We start from the raw sequence: 22,006 nt of genomic DNA, 5'->3' as shown, positions 1-22,006 counted from the left end.
AACATAACCAAGTTTTGTAAAACCAACATGACTACAGGGGGAGTCAAAAGTCGCAGAACATCCTTTTATTTCAAAAACAAAATATGGCAGCTTTCAAGATGGCGACCATGTTCCGGACATCGCCTAAAAGACAGGCACCCTCACACATTAATTGCTGGGGTATTCAGATATCTCTTTTTTTTATTTCACCTCAATTTCTGTAATAAATAGGGTGTCATGTGACTTTTGACTCAGAATGTATATTACCCTGGCCAAACCACACTGGGGCAGTCAACCATTAAATAAAGAAAAACTAGCAGTCTGGGGAAGAGACTACAAACTGATGGTGAGTTCTCATACATCCTCCTCATATGGGAAACATTTTTATAAGCCCAAAACTGACAGTAAACAATATTTAACAATATTTATTTGACTCTCAAAATATAACGTATAAAATCATAAAATTGGCTCTTTCCTAAACTTTTGGAAATCAATTCAAATCCTAAATACAAATGAAACCTTTAGTTTCATTATGGTTGTCTAGTTTTTACGTCTATTTTCAAAAATGCAGAATTTGAGTTGATTCCTGTTACTGATCTGAACATTTTAAGTGAGATAGAGAGAAAACAGGCAGCTTTTCCAAGTATCCTGTAGGAGATTTCAAATCTCTCATTTTTTTAGAGTGTAAATAAGTTACTTTACTGCAGAAAATAAGGGTTTTGTATCACCTACACTTGTATCCAGTATATAGGTGTCAAGGCATGTTAATAGGTTAACACAAATTCATTAAGTAACTTCAATGTAAAGAACTATTACTGCAGCCCCTGAGTTCTCCCCTGAGAAATCCCCAAATCCTAAATACTGAAGTGTAAGTAGCACGTGTTTGCCATTCTCTGAGACTGAGATGAGCTTCTGAAGTGCTTCTTATGCATGTTTGAGACAGGTGTGCAGGCATCAGTAGAGAATCCAATTCTTCTCAATTGTTCTGTAAAGAGGAGGAGCACCGTCTTGGAATACTGCACACATTTTTTAGTTTTTTCCTGATTGCAGAAGCCAGTCTCGTCTGCATAGACTTCTCTTTGGTAACTGCTGGCTTCATCTGTAGTGAATCTGGGTCATGCAGTTTGGGTCGGGATCTTGACTGTGGAGTGCTTGGAGCCTGACTGTGAAATGGGCAATCACAATGGTCTCTGAGCAGAGACCAAAAGTGATTCATCATCATCCTCTTTTGACTCGGAAATGAGGTTCGGCGCTGCCACTCCTGTGATTCTCCGGATGATACAGATCGTGGGCTTGAAGATGGCGCCTTTTTTCTCCAAGATCCCGGAAAATTCTTGCACAAGTTGGAGCATTTCTGTTTCACTTTTCTACAATAAGAAACTTCACATTCAGTAAACACCAGATCTGTTTCAAATGATGTACACTCAGCGTACAGATCGTGACTATTATAACCAAGTTCAGGGCAAACCGAATACACAGTGACGCACGCAACCACTGTATGAAATGATGAAAAGACATGCATAAAGGATAAAGCTTCCATAGCTACAACTAATTCAGTTGCTGTTCAATCACAAGAGACAGTGTGCTCGCTGGAGTCCTTGAAAAAAAATCTTGAAACAATAAATAATAGCAATGTTACTCATTAAAAATGGGAAAAGCCTGCTGTTGTAGAGTGAAGCAGTGAAGACGGTGAACATACAGGCTTTCAGACAGACCAGTGCATGCAGTTATCAAAGCCTGAGGACAGGGAGGAAGAAGAAGTGGGCTTCTGTGAACACTATTAAATAGCTTCATTATTGGAGCCAAGAGGGCCAGGCATTGGGAGTATCACTCAGTATTATTCAGACACAGCTTAAATGGCTGTTCTATTAAGGGTTGCCACCATTGCATTACATCTTCTAAAGCCACTAAAATCACTTGTGGCCTAAATCGAGGAAAAACAATGCTTTTAAGTAGTGTTAAATGAAGAGATTAGTGAATAAAAAACAAATATATTCAAATTTCTGTCACAAGATCATGTGGTCCATATCTGGCAACCTGTTTAAAGTTCACTATGTTGGTGATGCTCTAAATAAATGTCATATATATATATATATATATATATATATATATATATATATATATATATATATATATATACCTGAAGGCCAGAGTCCAGGAGGAGAGTTTGATCCACCCTCTACACCCACTTAAGCAGGAATAGCACAAACCTGTGAAGGAAATGCTCTCCTTTGGATATAAATTGACAAACTATCACAAATGAAAACAAGAACAAACAAAACAGACAGATGATTAAGCATAAGACCTTTTGAACTGTATGCTTCATTGCTTTTTCATTGCACAAAACTATACATAAACTGGGCCTTAATTTCAGGAAGCTTTCTTTTTTGTTTGAAACACAAGCATTCGTTTAGGTCATGGCTGTACGAGTGCGTTCAGAGTGTTAGGACGTGTCTGCATAAAATCTAAACCCACAATGTGGGCTGTGCTGTACAGTGGTAGGGGCCAAATGAGATAATTAGTCTTGATCTCTGTTCAAATTCGCCCACCATGAATTTGCAGTGTTATTGTAAACACTGTAGCCTTCGAAAGGCTTGACAGGCTTTTGTTTTTGATTAATTATGTTTGATAATGAGTCTCACTGTTAGACATGATTATTACATCAATGGTTTAATTAGTGTTTATTTTGGAGTCAGCTTTGTGAATTATGCAAAGTGGCAAACAAAAAAATAAGCCTGTTTGACACTGGTGTCAGCACATATAAAAATGTTGACGTATTAAAGGTCAGAGTATTAAACTTACATATGGGCTGTTTGAAATGCCAGTGCAACAAAGTAAAAGAAGCACATTCTTTTTCTGTCATGTTTCTGTTCTGTCTTACTTTCTTTTTTTCTTTCGTTCTTTCTCTCTACTCCCTCTAGCTAACAACAAGCATTAAAAAGTAGCACTGGAAGGAAGACAGGAGTAATTACCAGGTCAGGAGGTCACTCTGCATAGCAAGAAAGATAGGACAAGAAAATGAGGATAACAACACAGCATCCGCTGCCATCCGCCGCTGAGAAAAAGTGCAAACGAGAAAGGCGTGAACGATGTCCGCCACCAGAGTAAGCATGTTTTGGGTGAAGCAAGATTAATAAGCATGTTTAATACTGTAATTACATACCAATTAATACACAACAATAAAGACAACAATTAGACGGCAGTTAGGCGCGATTAGGGGTGTGCGGAGCATTAAGCTGTAATGAGACATGAGGGAGTGGAGCCCTCAAGGCTGAAGGGCTACCTGGAGACCAGAGGAAAGGGGCAGAAGAAGGGGGAGGGCAGTTAACACCAGCTGCTACAGCGCTAGAGCAACATGAGAAGCACAGATAATGTTCCACTATGGAAATTAGGAGAGAAAGGGGCAGGTCGGGTAACATACAGCGACACCTACACATACACAAACACATATACTCTCACTGGCTACAATTCCGTAGACTTTCAGCACAAATTGCTAAAAGTGCTAAAAGGAAAATGCATGAAAATGTGTTTTTGGCTGCCAAGCAGCATGTTTTCATCCAACTGACCTTTTCAGAGGGGCTGTAGTCTTTACTGGGCATCTCTCTCTCTCTCCCTCGCTCTCTCTTACCCTTTTTCCCTGTAGGAGCTGAAAAGTAGTATAAAAAAAAAAAACATCACCTACTGGTACTCTGGTCCAACAAACCACCTGTGTTTATTTTGCTTTAGCCCAAATCACACACGTACAACTGTATAATACACTGGCATGCCAAGAGTAATGTCAATTTAATCATAAGTTGTACATCAGAGGATGGAATGGGGATACCCACATCTGTATAATTTCTGAGGTATTATCTTGTGAGTGAGATTGAACACAGCTCGAGTTCGAATAAAACAGAAAGTAGATAGGACATCCTATTTTTGACATTGTATGGGCATTTAACTTTGCTTGATTCACAGGAATACTTAATAGATTACAGAAGGCATTACCACCCACAGTGGACAGTACAGTGAGTGGTATTGATTGTGATCGGCTGTGTCTGGCAAGAATTGTCCATGCGAACAGACAAGCAACCCTGGCAGAAATCAAATCCACAATCAATGCAGAAGACCACACATGCATATCCCATTTTTAAGTGCATGGTAAAAAGCAAAAATAATGGGACACAACACTAGTTCCTGTCTCATGATATTCCATTTACTGGCAAATGTTTTGAGAAGGACTCCAAATTTTCCATATAATTTGGCTACTGTCTCTCTCAAATTAATAAAATAAGACTTAGATATAGTGTAATACTATTAAAATCAAACTCAAAATCATGCTGCTTGTGTAGCATGGTATATTTCCAACACGGACTGAAGTAGCCGTTTTCAGTCGATAATGGGGTGGGTGGTGAAAATGGGAGTTGAAACATGATATTATTAGATAACAATGTTTTTCCCCCTATGGTGACATGGTGATGTATAGAGGCTGGCAAAAAGTCATTAGATTTTGATGGAAGGGTATGACAAAACAAGAATTTTGTCTTTTAAATGATATGATGAATGAATCTCTACAGTTTGGAGCTCACAGGTTTATCAAGTGAATTAAAATTATTATTTTATTATTTTCCCCTGTCATTTTAATTAATTAGATTTTTACAGATTAAAAGTCCCATGACAACTGCAACTTGCTCAAGAAAGTTAAGGAATTCTCAGCTGACCTGTGGGATGTGTGTGGAATTCTAGCCAGACATCGCTGTTTTATCAATCTGGCATCCACTATCAGGCCTTGCTATACTGCCAATTATTCAAGTCATCTTGCCGTGAGCTGCTGGCCAGTGTTCAACCTCATTCACATGAAAATACCTCACAACACCCACAAAGATGTGAGAGTTCTTAAGCTTTCCCTCGAGCTAACAATACATCATCACTGTAAATACTGCAACTGCTGGAAAATTAGTTTTGACCTTTTTTAATGTTAATGTTACATTTATACCTTTAAACGTTACTTAAAGGGTTTTAACCTTTTTACATTGTCTGATTTTAGCTGTGTGATAAAGTAAGGTTCAATTTGATTTCAAGGTATCTTGGTGATGTCATGAAAATGCACAGCATTTACATACAGTATAGTAGGGGTGGGCGATATGGCTCTAAAATAATAGCACGATATTTCAGGGTATTTTTGCGATAACGATATACTTGGCGATATAGGAAAACTAAAGTAATTCATTCATTTCAGGAATATAGTATAATAGTATAATCATAATGTGGCAAAATAAATAATATAGCATAAAATAATATAATGCAGCAAAAAATATTGCAGAATATTTAGTGCATGCATATAAACTGCAAACTAAAACAATTATACAATAAATAAACCTAAAGCTTCACAGTAAATAATAGACTACTTTTAAGACAGAACATCTCTATTATCACAATATGGATTTTTAATATCACGATATTTCTGTGTCACGATATATTGTATACGATATAATATTGCCAACCCATACAGTATAGCCACCCATTCAGTCTAAAGCACTTGAGCACCAGCTATTCATGTTTTAAAGAATGTTACAGTAAATGCAGTTTAGGATAATCACTTAAAATAATTATTATTTCAATCTCTTTTATTTTAATGGTTATAAAAGATTAGAAAATGGTCATGCAAAAATTAATGATTACTCCTAAAATGACCACATTTTAACTTCAGACAAAAATACTTCAGGCCTGTGGCAGCAAACACATACACTGACAGACAGACAGACAGACTCATACACACGCACACACACTTCAGAAAAGAGTTTTATTTAGGCCTGTCACATACACAGGCACTGGCATCAGACACATCTGTCTGCTGAGGCACTGCAGGAGACAGAAAGAGTGTGTTTGTGTGTGTGAGAGAGAGAGAGAAAGAGAGAGATAGAGTCGAGAGAGAGAGAGAGAGTAAAGAGAGAGAGAGAGAGAGAGAGAGAGGATGGCTGGAGGCGGAGTGAAATTAAAACCCATAGAGATGCTAAACAATGAAGTAACACCACCACCGCAGGAAGTGAGAGAGTGGCAAAGGAAAAACAAAAGACAAAAGAAAGAACAAGAGGAGCAAAGAGAATTCAGGAAAACAGAGAGAAGAAGAAGAAAGACAAAGCATCCACACAAGGGCACACTTGTGAAGAACAAAACAGAGCAAAAAAAAGAGAGAGAAAGGGAGAGAGAGAGAGAGAGAGACTGACAAAGATCCAGAAGTAAGGAGGGGCAAGACCGGCAGTAAGTATGCAGCATTTAAGATGCACATATTTACTCTGCATTAAACAGAGCACACGCTGGGCTTCCCTCACTTTCTGAAGACCACCAACAGGAGAAAGATCCACTGAGGAGGAAAAAAGAAAGTCGCCTGCAGGAGAACGAAACAGCCACCTGAGCTGAGAAGCACTTAGAGAAGCCTACCTGCTGCTCCGACCGATAACCAGCCATCAAGATGCTGCAGCAGATTCTCCAAGATATGTACATCGAGCCTGATCTGCTGGGAGAGCTGAACGAGGAGCAGAAGCAGATTCTGTTCTACAAGATCCGTGAGGAACAGGTGCGCCGCTGGAACGAGAGGGAGAGCAGAGATCCCATCCCAAACATTCGCAGGAGAAGTGAGTTCACAACCAGTCAGAGTCATTACACGTCTAAAAGTGCCAGAAGAGATCTGAGGAACAATGACATTAAAGAAAAAAAAAAACCTTTGGGTCAATAAAAGGCTGACACTTGTAGAAGGAGAAGTACAGAAGGGGGATCTAAAGCAGGGTTTCTTTTTTAGTGGAACCCTTGCTTTAAAACACAGCCTGCAACTCTGAAACGGCTTATTAATGAGCTGATTATTTAGATCAGGTGTGTCGAGAAAAGGGGAAGCACTAAAAAAGTACAGGGCAATACAGTTAAAGGACCAGGGCTAAAAAAGAACACTAGCCACTAGTTTGTATCAAAATGCTTCATACACAAGAAATGCACAATTACAAAATTGGCAGGAAAAAAATATAAAAAATGTGTTTATATTCACTAGAGTTATACACATTCCTTTTGAAACCCATAAGATACTGTGCTTATGAGAAGCATTAAAACAAGTAATATGGATATATAGAATTTAACTCTTTCTCCTTTTGGTAGAATCATCTTTACAGTCATCTACAGCCTTATCTTATGGATGTTGTCAGGCAGGATGAGTCTCTGTGCCACCTTGACAATGTCCACCAAACATCTGGGAGTGCAAACACACCAGACAGTTCTCAGAGAGCACAGTGCAAAAACATTTTTTAAACCAGTGCTTCAGAATGTTAAAATAAACGTTTGAAAGGCTGTGTGTCATGATCAGACCATTCATAAGAATAAGAATGTTGTTTCCAGAAACCAGTAACCCAAGCCAACTGATAAAAGAATTGCAATTGCTTTATACAATCTGCATACTTGTGCAGACTATAGGGGAGTTGGGGAACGTTTGGAGTAAACATGACAACAGACAATTGTTGTGTATATTTGAAACACCCTGTTTCATTAGGTTTTATGTTCATAATGCTTTAAGTTGGATTTAGTACAAAATCTTTTTCTGATATTTGGATATACTGATTTAGAATCAAATCAGAATACAGCAAAAAAAAAAGATGGAAATAGGTTACTTATTTAAAGTACTGTTTTCTGTAAGCTGTCATGTGTCAGAGATGAGCCAGACAAAAATTAGGTTGGAAAGCTTCTGTAGAGAGGTGGCATTGCTCCAAAAAACTGTTTTGGCACCTTTATGTGAAGGGTACACTGTCCATCCCAGCAGCGGGTTTAACAAAATAATGAAATAATGATCTATCATTTTGACATAGCTACAATTATGCAGTTCTGTGCAAAAGTCAAAATCCTCCACGTCCCTTGTTTTGAGAATAGCAGCTGTGGCTGTTTTTCCCAGAAAAGGTTCCAATGTCCTTTTAGGCTCACATGGTTGAGTCATATTTCCAGGTTGTAAGGATAGGCCACAACCCCTTTAAACTTTGCTAAACCACCAGTCGGTCCTGTCTTATTCCCCCACCGGTATAACTTAGGAACAACTCAGCTAGTTTTCTTTGCTTTGCATGTACCCTGACATGCCAAAAGTCATGGGACATTTGGCATCATGGTCTCATGGAAGCTAAAAAACACGGCACTGAACTGTGGTATACGCATGTGATTGTAGCATGTCTATTGACATGGAAAGTTTTAGCCAGATGCCACTAGCCATGAACACTACCACCTACTGCGCTGTCCACTGTATTACCTTTATACACGTGATACAGTAGATCAAGGAATCTATCAGGCCTATCAGACTAACTTCCATAATACATGTTGCCTTGCCATGAGCAAGTGTTTCTACTTGGCCAGCGTTTAACCTTCCTCACTAGATAACACCTCACAATTTACACAGGTGTGGGAGTTCACAAGCCGTTCCCTAAGTAAACACACTGTTACCTCATGACATTTCTCAAATGTCTCAAAATACCAAAGGGTAATCCTTAGGGTTTAATAAAAGTCACAGAGCTTTACCGGATGAATGAAAGGTGGTCTGGTCTTTGACTTCTGCACAGTAGTTTCAAATACTCATTAGACTGCTTGTGAAAAATGATTTTCACCACTGGGTTTATGATATTTTAAATGCCGGGCTTATTATTTTATTGATCTTCATGCCTATTAAACAGTAACTAGTATGGAACGTAAAATAATGACAGTTGACCCCTTTAAAGGCCAGAGCATATTACAATGTCTAGTATTATTAAAAATTAAATTATATTTGACTGTATTGCATTATTTAAGATAACAGACTTTGAGTAATAATGACAAGCAGGAGTAGCAGTTATGCCTCAGTTTACAGCACCAGTCCATTAATAACGTAATGTGTTTGCACCTTTTTTCTGAAAACAAACATCAGAATCATCAAACTGCATCAGCAGGTCACTCCATTTGCTCTGTGTGAAGTCTTCCTGATGAGAAAGCTCACAGTCGTGCATTGCTTGTGTTTTCTCTGGATGTTGTCACGTTCATACCGCTGCTTCCAGCAGAGCGTGAATAATCTTCTGTAACAGGGTGGTGTAATTTATTTGTTTTTGTTTTTTTCTTGGCTTTATCTTATCTGAGTTTCAGTCACGAAGGGAAGCCATGTTCTCAAGTGCCAGTTCTGTTCACTGTGTGTGTGCGTGTGTGTGCGTGTGTGCTGTGTGCGGCCAGGCGGTCGGCGAGGGATCCGTTGGCTCCTGGGCTCAGATGCTGAGGTGTGGGTGTGGGTGATGGGGGAGGCCCCCGGAGACAAGCCATATGAGGAGATTGTGGAGGAGCTGATGGAGGAGAGAGCCAGGAAGCAGGCCCAGAGAGAAGCTCAGGAGCTCCGGTGAGAAAGCCCAGAAAAACTGTAAGGCAGGGTCCTATGGTGCAACTATCAGCAGAGCATGGAGGGCAATCATACAGGGGGGCCCACAGCACTGGTGTTTCTCAACCACACAAGAACAAACTCACAGGAACACAAGAGATGTCTATTGCCAGTTTTTTAGGAGTATTTTCGATGCTAAAGAAATCTAGCATTGCGATATTTATATATTTATATAATATGAAAAACCTGATTCCTCTAGAAGTAAAAAAAAAAACTGTATTATAAAATAAAGTAGTATAAATGATAGTTGGTAGATATAATAAGAAGAGTGCAACATTTATTTTTCATCAAGCCAGTTGTGTTGCATGATATGTATTTAATTTACCTGGCATTGCATTTGTGCACATTGCAATGATGCTGCTGAACCATCCAGCTCTAGTTTGAACTGGTGGAAAACATTTACTAGATGGTTCTACTACATAACTATTTTGATACAGATTTGATAAGGAACAAACTTTCTTCTGGGTGGATATTGCTGTTGACACTGATGCAGTTGAGTAATTTGAGATATAATGTACAAATAATACAAAGAAAGATGAAGAAAAATACAATATATAGACAGTACACACCTCCTAATATTTCTATTTTGACAAAACAGATTCTTCCTAAATCAGCTGAAATTGGTTAACCTGGTGATTTCAGGTTTCCTTACAGTGTACTGAATTTTATGCAATTTTACTGCAGTGGATTTAGCATTACAACCCTAACCACAAGATTTAACCAACATATCATTAGTGCTATGTGGTATTCACTCACTGGCAAACACTCTTGAAAGCACTGGACCACTACTGTGTCTGGCATGTTTTGATTCAGTATGTTTCATTCATATGTACCACCATATAAAATTGAACACACCATTATGTTTTGAGTGTGCAGCAATAGCAAGTACACAAGCAAATTACATTGGATGTTTTTAATAATGCAAGGTGTATGTTTATTAAGAGTAGAACTCACCAGTGAAGGGAACAGAAGAAAAGGGAAGGTGTGAAGACTGATATGAGTCACCTAGTGAGAAGAAAGAAACAGTCAAAGAGAGAGAGAGAGAGAGAGAATGGAGAAAAGAGAGAAAATTGGATGATAAAGAGAGGTGGGAGTGAGAGATTGAGGTAGTGGGGAAAAACAGACATAGAGACACTGATTTAGAGAGGAGGAACATAAAGACACAATAAGAGAGAGGAAGTAAGATGAAGAGAAAGGTGACAAAAATGAGAGAGGGGTACAGACAAAGTTTGAAAGAGAAAAAGAGAGTGAAAGAGACTGAATGTAAAATACAGATAAAGTTTGATAGAGATATTGGTAGAGAGAGGGGGTGAGAGAGACATACATGAATGGAAAGTAAAGTTGAAGTTGAAAAGAGAGTAAGAGAGAATGGTGACAAGAGAGAGAATGAGATGAAAACCAGACAAGATGATGAACAGAGATGGGAATGAGCCTGTGAGAACAAAGAGAAAGAACTGTACTATAAAGAGAGAAAGAGAGAGTGAGACAAAGGCAGACAGAAAACAAGAGAAAAGAAGACAGAGAGTGAGAGAGACTGAATATAAGTTGATTAAGAGGAAGGAGGTGAAGGAGGTAAAGGAGGTAGTGAAGAAAGAAAAAAAGACCTAAAGTGATAAAAAACTTTAAGAAAAACAGGGTTTTTTGATGTGGTGGAACAAGCATAAAGAAAGTAAGAAAGATGTTCAAGAGAGAGATTGAGATAAACAGAGAGGCAAAAGATTAATATTACATCAGTTCGATAAGAGGTGGGCGTGAAAACACAAGAAAATAATAAGAAATAAGCAAAAGAGGTTGTTGATAAATAGAGAAGAGAGTAAAAATTAAGTAGAGAAAGAGTAGAGAGAGAAAGATATAGATGTTGAATGTGAGAAGAGGATTGTTGAGGAGGGAAAAGAGAGACTATAAGTGAGGAAGAGGGAGAGAGAGGGACATACTGAAAGTGAGATAATGAAGATAAGGAAGCTAGAGGAGTAGCGTGTGTATGTGTCACTCATCTCCTGCTGGATTTTCCGAGGCGTGTGAAGGAAGCAGAGATTGAAAAGAAGTTCCGAGATGCCATGGCGAAGGAGAAGGCTCGCTTTGTGGCAGAGAAATGGAGGGAGGAGACAGATGACAGAAAGGCAGCCAAGCAAGAGGAGGAAGAGGAGGATCGCATACGAGAGGAGCTGAAGGTGGGTCTGCGATAATGTCAAATCAAATATACTGTGCTCCTTTTAAAAAAGATTACACGTCAGTGACCAAAATAAAGTCAAGTGGAGCATGACTAGCCTCTCCAATCCTATTCGTTCGGTGCGACAGGGACACTGCCACCACCATCACGTTGTGTCAGAATCCTTAAATTCCTCCTTCGCTCAAGCCTTTAATTACAAACTCACAATGCTGATTGAGTTTAATTAGCCCTAATTACTGTGTTTCGTGTTCGTGGAGTTGAATTATTGAAGAGCTGGCAACCTTGAAGAATGTAGATAGCAATCTCGGAAAGACAAGGCCAGCTTTTGTAGAGCTGTTTCTCTGATGGCTGGGGTTAAAAGCCTGATGTCCAGGCTAATAAAGCAGTCCAGCACATTAATCATCATGATCCTGGCCTTAATGAAAATGAAAATTAGAAAATAAGATCTGCAATTATGTGATTTTTGATCCAGCTCTGGAATTAGCTAATCCACTCTGGCTGTCTACAGAGGGTGAAAATGAGAAAGATCATCGAATTAATTCTCGATCTTCATTTCTCTAGAAATGTGAGGAAGAAGAGCGGCAGAGAGGAGAGGAGGAAATCCGGCAAATGGAGGAGAGGCGAGCGAAGGAGCTGTACATCTCTCTGAAGCAGGAGGAGAAGAGGGGCGACCGGGATGACAAAGAGTGGCAGGAACAATGTGAGGGAACAGAGCAGAGCGGAACAAAGATCTGCCAGATGGGCCAGTATCAGTACCATTAAAGAGGCTGATTCACATTCCAATCTCTGTGTGCTTCACAGTGCAGCGCTCCAAAGCGGCCGACGAGGAGATGAAGTGCAAAGCTCGGCGTGCCAGAGATGAGTACAAACGCCAGTCCCTGAGAGCGATTGAGAAGGGCCTGGTGGCCGGCCTCAGCGGACTCTTCCAGAAGACCCATCTGAACGGCTCGAGTCAGAACCGGCGCCACAGCGGCGTCATCGAGCAGTCTGCCGCTCTGACTGAGGCCAGCCAATCGCCGGCCTCTACAGGAAGTGCAGCCGCTCCAGCCCATAACCGCCGCAGACAGAACCGCAGATACAGCAGCCCTGTTACACAGTCCATAACGGAGGGGTACAACTTTTTTACTAATACCCTGATCATTATCATTAACATTAGATAACCCCCTAACAAAATGTGATCTATAGGCCAGTTGTACCAAAGAAACATTCTGCACTTGCAATAGAAAAAAATGCAAGTATTTATACAAACAGATTTGGCTTAACTAATGAACCCCTGAAGAAACAAGTTTTCAATTTACAATGAGTAATCATGGTTCTAAACAGAACCACTGCTTTACTTAATTCAATACTTAATTATTGAACTAATTAGAATTATTGAAGAGCACAGTAAATTGCACACAATGCAAAAGTTCTGTGCAAAATTACAGCTTTTGGTCAATCACTATAAAAATAAATGTGCCCAAAATAATAAGAACCCAAGCATCACAGATCAAGGTTAAACACTGGTCAGCATATTAATGGCATGGTGATGTAAATTATTGGTTATTGCAGTTGGAGCTAGAGCTGATAGTCAGTGCCAGATGGATATGACATTCCTTTTTCAAAGTTGTGCAGGCATTTAACATTCCTTGAGCTACAGTATCACGCATGAACCTGGAATGTTATAAAAGGCATAACCGTCAACAGAGGTGTGTAACTTGCTGCTCTTGATTACATTTGTGTATGCAACCAGATACAAAGCAGCTCTGGAAGAATTGACCTCCACATTCAATTCAATAGACCCCCTATATACATCTTTGCAGGTCAGTGCTGTTCTTTAGCTTCCATGGGACATAGAAAATAATCATGGGACACAATAGTAGTTCCTTTCTAATGACTCAAAATGTCAAAGTATTTTAAAGACTAAAGCTAAGGCATTTTGGATTTTTATTGTTTTTATGAGTATAAGCATAATTAGACAAGCAATAAGGACTTAAAAACTTGAATTTTGGTTTGATAAAACTAAAAAAAAAAAAAAAAGTATAAACTAACTTTAAAGTATAAACTAAGCTGGGCTGCATGCATCATTTCTTTTTAAAACCTGGTTTCTCCTCACCTTTCCCTAATAACTGTCAGTCCAATTAGGCACAGATTACACACAAGGATTATACCTGTCCATTTTTAGCCTACTTTTACAAGAGTGCTTATTTTAGCATTTCAGCATTTTACCTGCTGTGAAATCAGGTCATGTAATTGTGTTGGTCAATCAGTTAAAGTGTCCTGATGTCTCTTTATAGATCGCTTTGGATTTTCTGGAACATCAGGTGTAATATAATGACTAATATCTTAAGCAACTTCTGTAATCCTTACCTGACACTGATGTTCAGATAAAGGGGCACGAAACCTGTGAAGACAATAAATTATCCATGTCATTCAGTCATTCATTTGTTTTATCCACCTAATATAATGCCACAAGGGACATCCACAATGCCTGTTGTTTAAATCATAATCTACCATGTTCTGCTCTCCAGTCCAGTGTGGATTCGTCCAGCCAGGCCAACCAGTCGTGAATCCATCCTCCGCTGGTTTAAGGAGGAGCAGAGGCCCAGAAGGGCTGGATACGAGCGGATTAGCAACACTATCGCTCCCTGGTTCCATGGTAAGAAATGCTATATTAGGATATTCTACAATAGGACTGGATGATATACCCTCTCAACAAACTTAGGAAGAACAACTTTGTAACATTATTGTTTTTAAAAGCTTTAAATTGTGATGCTTTCTATTTTTTTTTTGTTTTTCAGTCATATGTAATCTACTTTGGCCTTAACATCCCTTTAATTTTATGTAGTACTGTTAAAAATTTTCATAGAACACTGAGAAATGGAACAGTGCTTGGAGTCAAGAAGTACCAATCTGCGCAATGCCAGTATAAACAATGGTTTTGAATGTTACATATTTTAACCTACCTTTTTCCTTTCTTTCCTCTTCCTGTCTCCCTTATTTCTCCCCCTCTTTTGGGTGTGTAGAGACAGAACATCTGGGTTTGGTCTCATCATCACACATCTCCACTTCCTGCAGGTTGCAGCCCCACTACTGCAAAATATATATATAAATAGTGTAAACACTGCACTCAGACTGTGTGAGGTGAATTTGTTAGTGTGTGTTCCTCTCTGTGGTGTAGTCGAGCGTTTAAGTAGTCTGATGCTGATCTTAAGTGAAGTGCTTCAATAACAAAATTGAAGCTCCTTTTAAAGCTTAGTAGCATTTGAAGGAGCATTATTCAAGGTTCAAGAAACACAACCTGTAGCAGTTAAGAGGTGGAGAACACAACAAAACATCTATCTTTACTTCCCAGCCATGGACAAAAAGGCATGTCTCTGGAATCTCTTTTTTTGACAGAGAAAATAATCATCGGACCAATGCTACTCGTGTACTGTACAACCTTTGGATATAACAGTAGCTATCAAATTCTGTGTCTGAGGGACAAGCTGGCATTTTACGCCTATTGTAGTGCTAGCCTCTACAGTGTTTAGCCTAGATTCTTGATAGTGAAATCAGCAACATATAAACACTTCTCACTGTTGTGAGAATAGTGTTATGTTTTCACCATCATAGTCCTTTGTAATGAGCTCCTATGAGTTTGTCAGTCATTAGATGAATTAGATACCGCTGACCATTAAACTTCTTAGATTAGATAGTCTCCTCAAAGCTTTACTACATACTTATCTCTGTAAGTTAAAGGATTTATCTGCACTTAAATTTAATGAACTTTTTACAATAAGGATCACAAATAACAATACCGGTACTTATAAATATTGTTACATTGTTGAGTCATGTCTTAACTAATTATTAACTGACAAAAGTTTACATTAGTAGACATTAAACATTTAAAAACTGTAATGCTTAAGAATGTTGTAAATAATAGTGAATTGAGATATTAGTTTAAAATGTTATATCGCAAAATAATGTTTTAACTAGTCTCAATTAATAACATTCTGTCATAAGTACTGTTAAAAAAGGTACCCTTATTGTAAAGTGTTACCGAAATTTCTACTAAAAATCCTCCACAAGTAAGGTTAACTACGAGTAGGGGTGTCGTATCGAATCGTACGCAATAATATCGCCAACATTTTTGAAAATCGTGAACGATATTATACTCTGGAATAGCCTGGATAGATTGAGATATTTGAAGTGCATTATTAGTATCATGACATTCTGGATCATTGACTTCTGTTACAAATCTGATAAAAGTCTTGTATTTTTAATATCTCAGTTAGGGGTGTGCACTATGTATACAATAATAAAATTACATTTTCATTTTGTTGCAGTAGTGTATTCTTGATTTTTTTTTTTGCCATATCACCTAGAGTATTGTTATCGCAAAAATACCATGACATATGACATTTTTACTAATACCCTGATCATTATCATTAACATTAGATAACCCCCTAACAAAATGTAATATATCGTCTAGAGTATCGTTATCGCAAAAATACCATGACATATCGTGATATTATTTTGGGGCCATATCACGCACCCCTAACTACCAGCATCAAAAACCTATAAGGTATCTGTACCGCATATGTGCAGTTTTAAAAGCAGTATGTAGTATATGCTGCTAACCCATAGGTGGAAAAAAACTCCCGCAAAGCCTGAAAGGGTTAAGCTGTAGGGAGCTAAGCCGGGTAACAGGCGTTACAGTGGAGAGCAGGAGGACACCAGTGCTTCTGGTAAGAGAGAGGGAGCAGTATTGATTGAGCTGAAGGAGAGTGATAAAGAGTCAGAGGAAAGGGTGAGAGAAACAGACGGCGGTGTGCAGGCCCAGCGCAGAGGGAGAGAGACTCAATAATTCACAGCTTGGGCTGCGTTGATTGGGGTCACCGTGTTTCACTCCTGATTGGTGGGATGATAAGATCAACGAGTGCCTGAGTGATGCTGTTCTACTACGGCAAAACGAGAGTGACACAGGTGTCGCACCAAAACAGCTGTGCTCTCCAGCACGTACGACCCATTCTTGGATATCACTCTGTATCTCACTCCTGTCTGTCTTGCACTTTCTCCCATCTTCCCTGGGTGGCTCTTCTTCAATCTAAATGTGTCTTGTTCATCCCTGCTCTACTTCACACTTCCTCCATCACCAATCGTTCACTTAGAAAAAGAACTAAAAGGGCCGTTTGACTTACAAATTGAAAATATGTCGAGATTAACTGCAGCTGACCTCTCCATGCTTCTACCACTAATGTGTCTTTCATGGTAGGGATGATCGATAACAGTGATTTTCATTTCTTAATAGCATGGCTAATATTCTGATACAAGAACCGGCACAGAAATAGGTCATGTGCATGTGCATGTACAGTAATAACTCTACAGAGTTAGTATTAAATAAAGTGCCTCATAACTGCCCGAGCACCGATTGGAGTTGAAATAAGTACATATGATGTGATATTATAAAGCATTCATTCTGTCTGTGGCTGCATGTGTGTCTGTGTTTGTGTGTCTGAGAAAAAAAAAGTATTTTTTTTATTTGCTACGATTACTTTTTTCATTTTTTCAGCATCAAAGTTTACTGCTTAAAGAAAACACCTAGTATTGATATTTTCCTGGGAGGATCGATTCACAAAAAATAAATGCCAGGACTGAGAAATCGATACTTCAACACCTCAAAGCAACTCATAGCAACTGTTGCTAGGCATGCCCAATGTTACAGAACATAAAAATGAGAAATTGCAGTGCAAAACTTCTTTTCAAAAAGTTTTTTTTCATTTAGATTGTTTTTGGTTTTTCAAATTGTATGTGCCTGTGCCAGATCAAACTATTATTGTAGATCAAATTAAGATTTGTTGTTAGAGTTGCTAACCAAAGAAAAACGTGCTTGTCAAAAGTAGTACATTTACAGCAGAAGGAAAGACTTCTTAACTTTAAGTAAAAGTCAATATTAATTAAGGGTACATTAATTAATATTAATACACTGACCAAAAAAAGGTCACCACCTGAATTCAACTAAGCAAATAGGTAAGAGCGATCAATAGATAATCACTGCATGGATGTTTCAGCTGGCAAGAAGTGATTTACCACTAACTGATGCAGTGAGTAGCTGTATATGTAAACATCCTGTGGTCATAGAAAAGATGTTAAATTGTTTTAGAAGACTGAAATTAATGGCATTAATCAAGCAGACAAAACATTTAAAGAAACTGCTGAAAAAACTAAAACCATGTTAAGAACTGTCAAACGCATTATTAGAAAATAGTGGGGAACATCATCTTAGAGAAAGGAATGCAGTCTGAAAAAAATCTTAAAATGTTTCAAATCGTCACTAGAACTTGGGGATATGTTTAATAGTGAAAGCAGGAACATTTCCACATTTGCAGTGTGAAGAGAACTAAACAGCTATGTTGTCTGTACAGCAGCAAACATGGCTTCAATTTGCTAGAGATCATAAAGATTGGACTCCTGAACAATGGAAGAAGGTCATGTGGTCTGATGATTTCAGATTTCCATGATTCCTTGTATTATGATCTGAGGTTGCTGTAGTTTGTCAAGTCTGAGTTCTGCAACGTCATGTGCTCAAAGAATGAGGTCACAACAAGGTTATTCCATCATTAGATTTTTTGACAATGTCAGGATTCATGGGGCTGGAATAAGTGATTCAGGGAGCATGAGATCATAATTTTCACACATGGATTGTTCACCACAGAGTCCAGACCTTAACCTCATTGAGAATCTCTGTGATGTGACGGAGAAGACTTTGCACAAAGTTTCAAATCTCCCATCATCAATACAAGATCTTGGGTAACATTTTATGCAAAATTAGGCAAAATTATGCTAACTGAGTTAGCACTGAGTATCCTGTGGTCATTTTTATTTTTTAACCACAAGTGTGTGAATGAGCTTCTTTGGCCAAAGACAAAGACAGAGAAAAGAATGTGATATATGTCCAAATTTGGAAATACTGTCCTCTAATAATTTCATTATCATTTTTAATATATTGGTATAGTGCATTCTTTTTATAACACCTGGCTGCATTTTATCAATTGTATTTTCTATATTGCAAAAAATGCAGATGTAAAAATGTTAAAACCATATTCAACTTGCATAGTAAGTTGTAAATAGACTGTACAAAAACTAAATGCAAAAATAAGAAAATAAGAAAGAAAGAAAGAAAGAAAGAGTGAGCGTGACAGGGGGAGAAAATGAGAGAAAAAGAGTGTAAGAGATTGTGTGAGAGAGTGTGCGACACTGAGAGAGAGAGAGAGAGAGAGAGAGTGTTCTCCAAAGAGCCCCCCTCTGGCTACGCTCTGCCAGCCTTTCCCTTTCTATTCTCTGTCCCCCGGGGATTCTCTTTCTGAGTGAATCTCAGAGGTTCTGCAGTGCTGCCCTTTTATCTTACCAACCTGTTATCATGTGAGCATGAGCTGGTCTAACCCACCAATCCAGAGTAACCATGTGATAATATCCAGCCCCCCACCACCACCATCCCCCCGACCCTTCAGCCATGCTGTAAACCAAGTATCCATTAAAAGCGGAGGTCAAGGGCAGAGCTGGAATCTCATAATGGGAAGATTTACAGATTGTGCTACATGTGTAATAATTAAATTAAATCCATGTGATGAATTCTCACTGTCTGTCTCTCTCTTTCTCACTATCTATCTCTGTCTCTGATTCCCCTATAGGTATAATTTCACGGCAGGAATCAGAGGCTCTGCTGATGAACGCGTCAGAAGGCTCTTTCCTTGTAAGAGTGAGCGAGAGAATTTGGGGGTACACCCTGTCCTACCGCACAGCCTCCGGCTTCAAACATTTCCTCATCGACGCCTCAGGCGATTACTACAGCTTCCTGGGGGTGGACCAGAACCGCCATGCCACGCTAGCTGACCTCATCGACTTCCACAAGGTCAGTCGTGGTCAGCTCGCCCTCCGCCTCCAACTTTCTCTCTAAGTTTCAACTCAAAGGAACTCTGTCTTGGCACACACACACACACACACACACACACAACACACAGTTTGGAGAAAGTACACACACACAGCGGCAGGGAAACACACATGGGGTGATGATCACGAAGCTCTAGGGGAATGACTAACACAGACATGGTGAGCACAACTGTCCTTCCATCTGTGCTGCTGACAGAGAGAATTGATTTCGCTGCTAAACACAGAGCAAGGTTGCGTGTACCTGGGATGTGGCTGATTTGCTTGCCTGTGTGTTGTGTGTTTCTTCTCAGGAGGAAGTGATAACCACATCTGGAGGAGAGCTGCTGCAGGAATCGTGCAGGCTGAAGGGCTCCAGTCCAGATTATGGGGGGCTTTTTCAGTGAGGCCTCTCCTAATCTTCATTATCTCTCAAGACGTTGACCTTAGCCTTCTTTTAACAGTAGTTAAATTAATGATTTAGCAACAATACATTTCCACAATTTCCTTTAGAAATCCATTAGCATGTTTGAAAGCATATCTGAGAGCTTTGCTTCACAAGCTTAGCAGTAATGCCACACAGCTAATGTTCACTATATGTCCAAATGTTTGCATAGATTGTTAACACAGAGGTGCAAATACATGAACACAGCTTGTCTAATCCTAGTCTTTGTCTAGGGTAGAGGGGTATAAAACCTATAATATATATAAAGGCCCCCTGAAAATTAAGCTGTGGAGCAATGGATCTCTGAGTTGGGGAGAGGTGGGGTATGTGGTGATCATCATATATCCTTACCTTATTGACACTGCTGAATTTCTGACACTGCTAGTTGCTGAATGTGATCAAATCCTCAAATGTTTCCTGAGACAGTGGAATATCTTCAACAAAAGAAGGTAAACAGTATTTATTTATTACTTGATATTCATTATTTCAAAAGAAACAATGAATTATCAGGTTGCCCAATACGTTTGACCATATTGTTCGGTTAGCAAGTACTGTATGCTCATTTCCCCATGTCCCATAAAAGCTCAAGAAAACAGCAATGACCTGCAGGATATACAGCTCTGGAATAAAATTAGAGAGCCTTTCGGTTTCTGAATCAGTTTCTCTGATTTTGCTATTTATAGGTATATGTTTGAGTAAAATGAACATTGTTGTGTTATTCTATAAACTACGGACAACATTTCTCCCAAATTCCAAATAAAATTATAGTCATTTAGAACATTTATTTGCAGAAAATGAGAAATGTCTGAAATAACAAAAAAGATGCAGAGCTTTCAGATCTCAAATAATGCAAAGAAAACAAGTTAATATTCATAAAGTTTTAAGAATTCAGAAATCAGTATTTGATGGAATAATCACATTTTTCATGCATCTTGGCATGTTCTCCTCCACCAGTCTTGCACTCTGCTTTTGGATAACTTTATGCCTTTACGCCTGGTGCAAAAATCCAGCTTGATGGCATGTGATCATCCATCTTTCTCTTGAATATAGTCCAGAGGTTTTCAATTTGGTAAAATCAAAAAAACTTATCACTTTTAAGTGGTCTCTTATTTTTTTCCTGAGCTGTATATCTGTGAGGCCTTTTGCAATAAATGTGAATGTGATTTCTGCCAGAATCTCTTTTTTTTTACATGAATGGGCAGTTCTAGACAGATGCCTCTGGTCCTGATCTTTCCCACACACTGTGCTGTCCACTGTGAGTGATAATGCGTTATATGAAGTATTTCTGTTACATATGTAACACTGTAGACAGAGGAATGTTAAATGCCTGCACACGTTTAGAAAAAAAAAACAACCCTTCCTTCTGAAATCTAGTATCATTTTTTTGTTTTTTTGTTTGATGGGTTGATGGGGAAGGCCAAACTTGACCTTTCATAGACTAAATTACTCGTATAACTAGATATAACTAGACCTCTAGAAACCAAAACATCTGATACAGCATAAAATAAAACAATTGTGATATGTTTTCTGTTACTCCCCTGCCTATGTGGATTTTAACACTGTAAAATTAAATACTGCTTATTTTACGCGAGAACTAAAATGCGCTTTTGTCTGTGCTGTTCTCGTTTTTTTATAGATAACTATGCCATGCACTTTCTCTTATCTGCCCTGGGTGCCTCTTTCTTCAATCTAAATGCGTCTTGTTCTTTTGTTCTCTCCTTCACACTGTATCTGACACCAATGCTTCACTTCAAAAATAAATACATTTATAAATAACCCGTCACATGGCTTATTTACAGTTGTGTGTTTTGAGGATGTGGTGCTTTACCAAAGCCTAGTTTAGCTTGTGTTTTTTTTTGTTATCCTTAAGTAATACGCAGTGATGTCCTGAGTGTTCTTGAGATTTAAGTATTTAAGTGGGGGTTATCTTGAGATTGATTATAATAATAACTTTATAGCTCTCAGATTACCTGTAATAAAGCTCCTCCACTTTCATCCTGCCTCATCCTCGCTACTGACATTACAAAACCAAAGAGACAAAACCAAGGCCTGTCAAAATGAAAACATGTTGAACTTATTGACCTCTCTCTACTCATGAACATTAGTTTTTTTTTTTATCTCAAGTGCT

At 38.7% G+C, this 22,006-nt stretch overlaps 1 protein-coding gene across 1 annotated transcript; it reads left to right on the top strand.

The window, feature by feature from the left end:
• Positions 1 to 5,962: 5,962 nt before the first annotated feature.
• Positions 5,963 to 21,530, top strand: sh2d4bb (SH2 domain containing 4Bb). Its single transcript, XM_007259178.4, has 8 exons — positions 5,963 to 6,593; positions 9,178 to 9,337; positions 11,391 to 11,547; positions 12,108 to 12,246; positions 12,348 to 12,657; positions 14,057 to 14,184; positions 19,199 to 19,419; positions 19,748 to 21,530. Exons 1-8 carry the CDS (start codon positions 6,431 to 6,433, stop codon positions 19,838 to 19,840), a joined length of 1,371 nt encoding a protein of 456 aa, XP_007259240.3. The 5' UTR covers positions 5,963 to 6,430; the 3' UTR covers positions 19,841 to 21,530.
• Positions 21,531 to 22,006: the final 476 nt, after the last annotated feature.

The sequence above is a fragment of the Astyanax mexicanus genome, chromosome 15 (assembly GCF_023375975.1).
Source record: "Astyanax mexicanus isolate ESR-SI-001 chromosome 15, AstMex3_surface, whole genome shotgun sequence".
NCBI classification, from domain to species: Eukaryota; Metazoa; Chordata; class Actinopteri; order Characiformes; family Acestrorhamphidae; genus Astyanax; species Astyanax mexicanus.
This window is presented reverse-complemented; position numbering and strand designations above follow the sequence as displayed.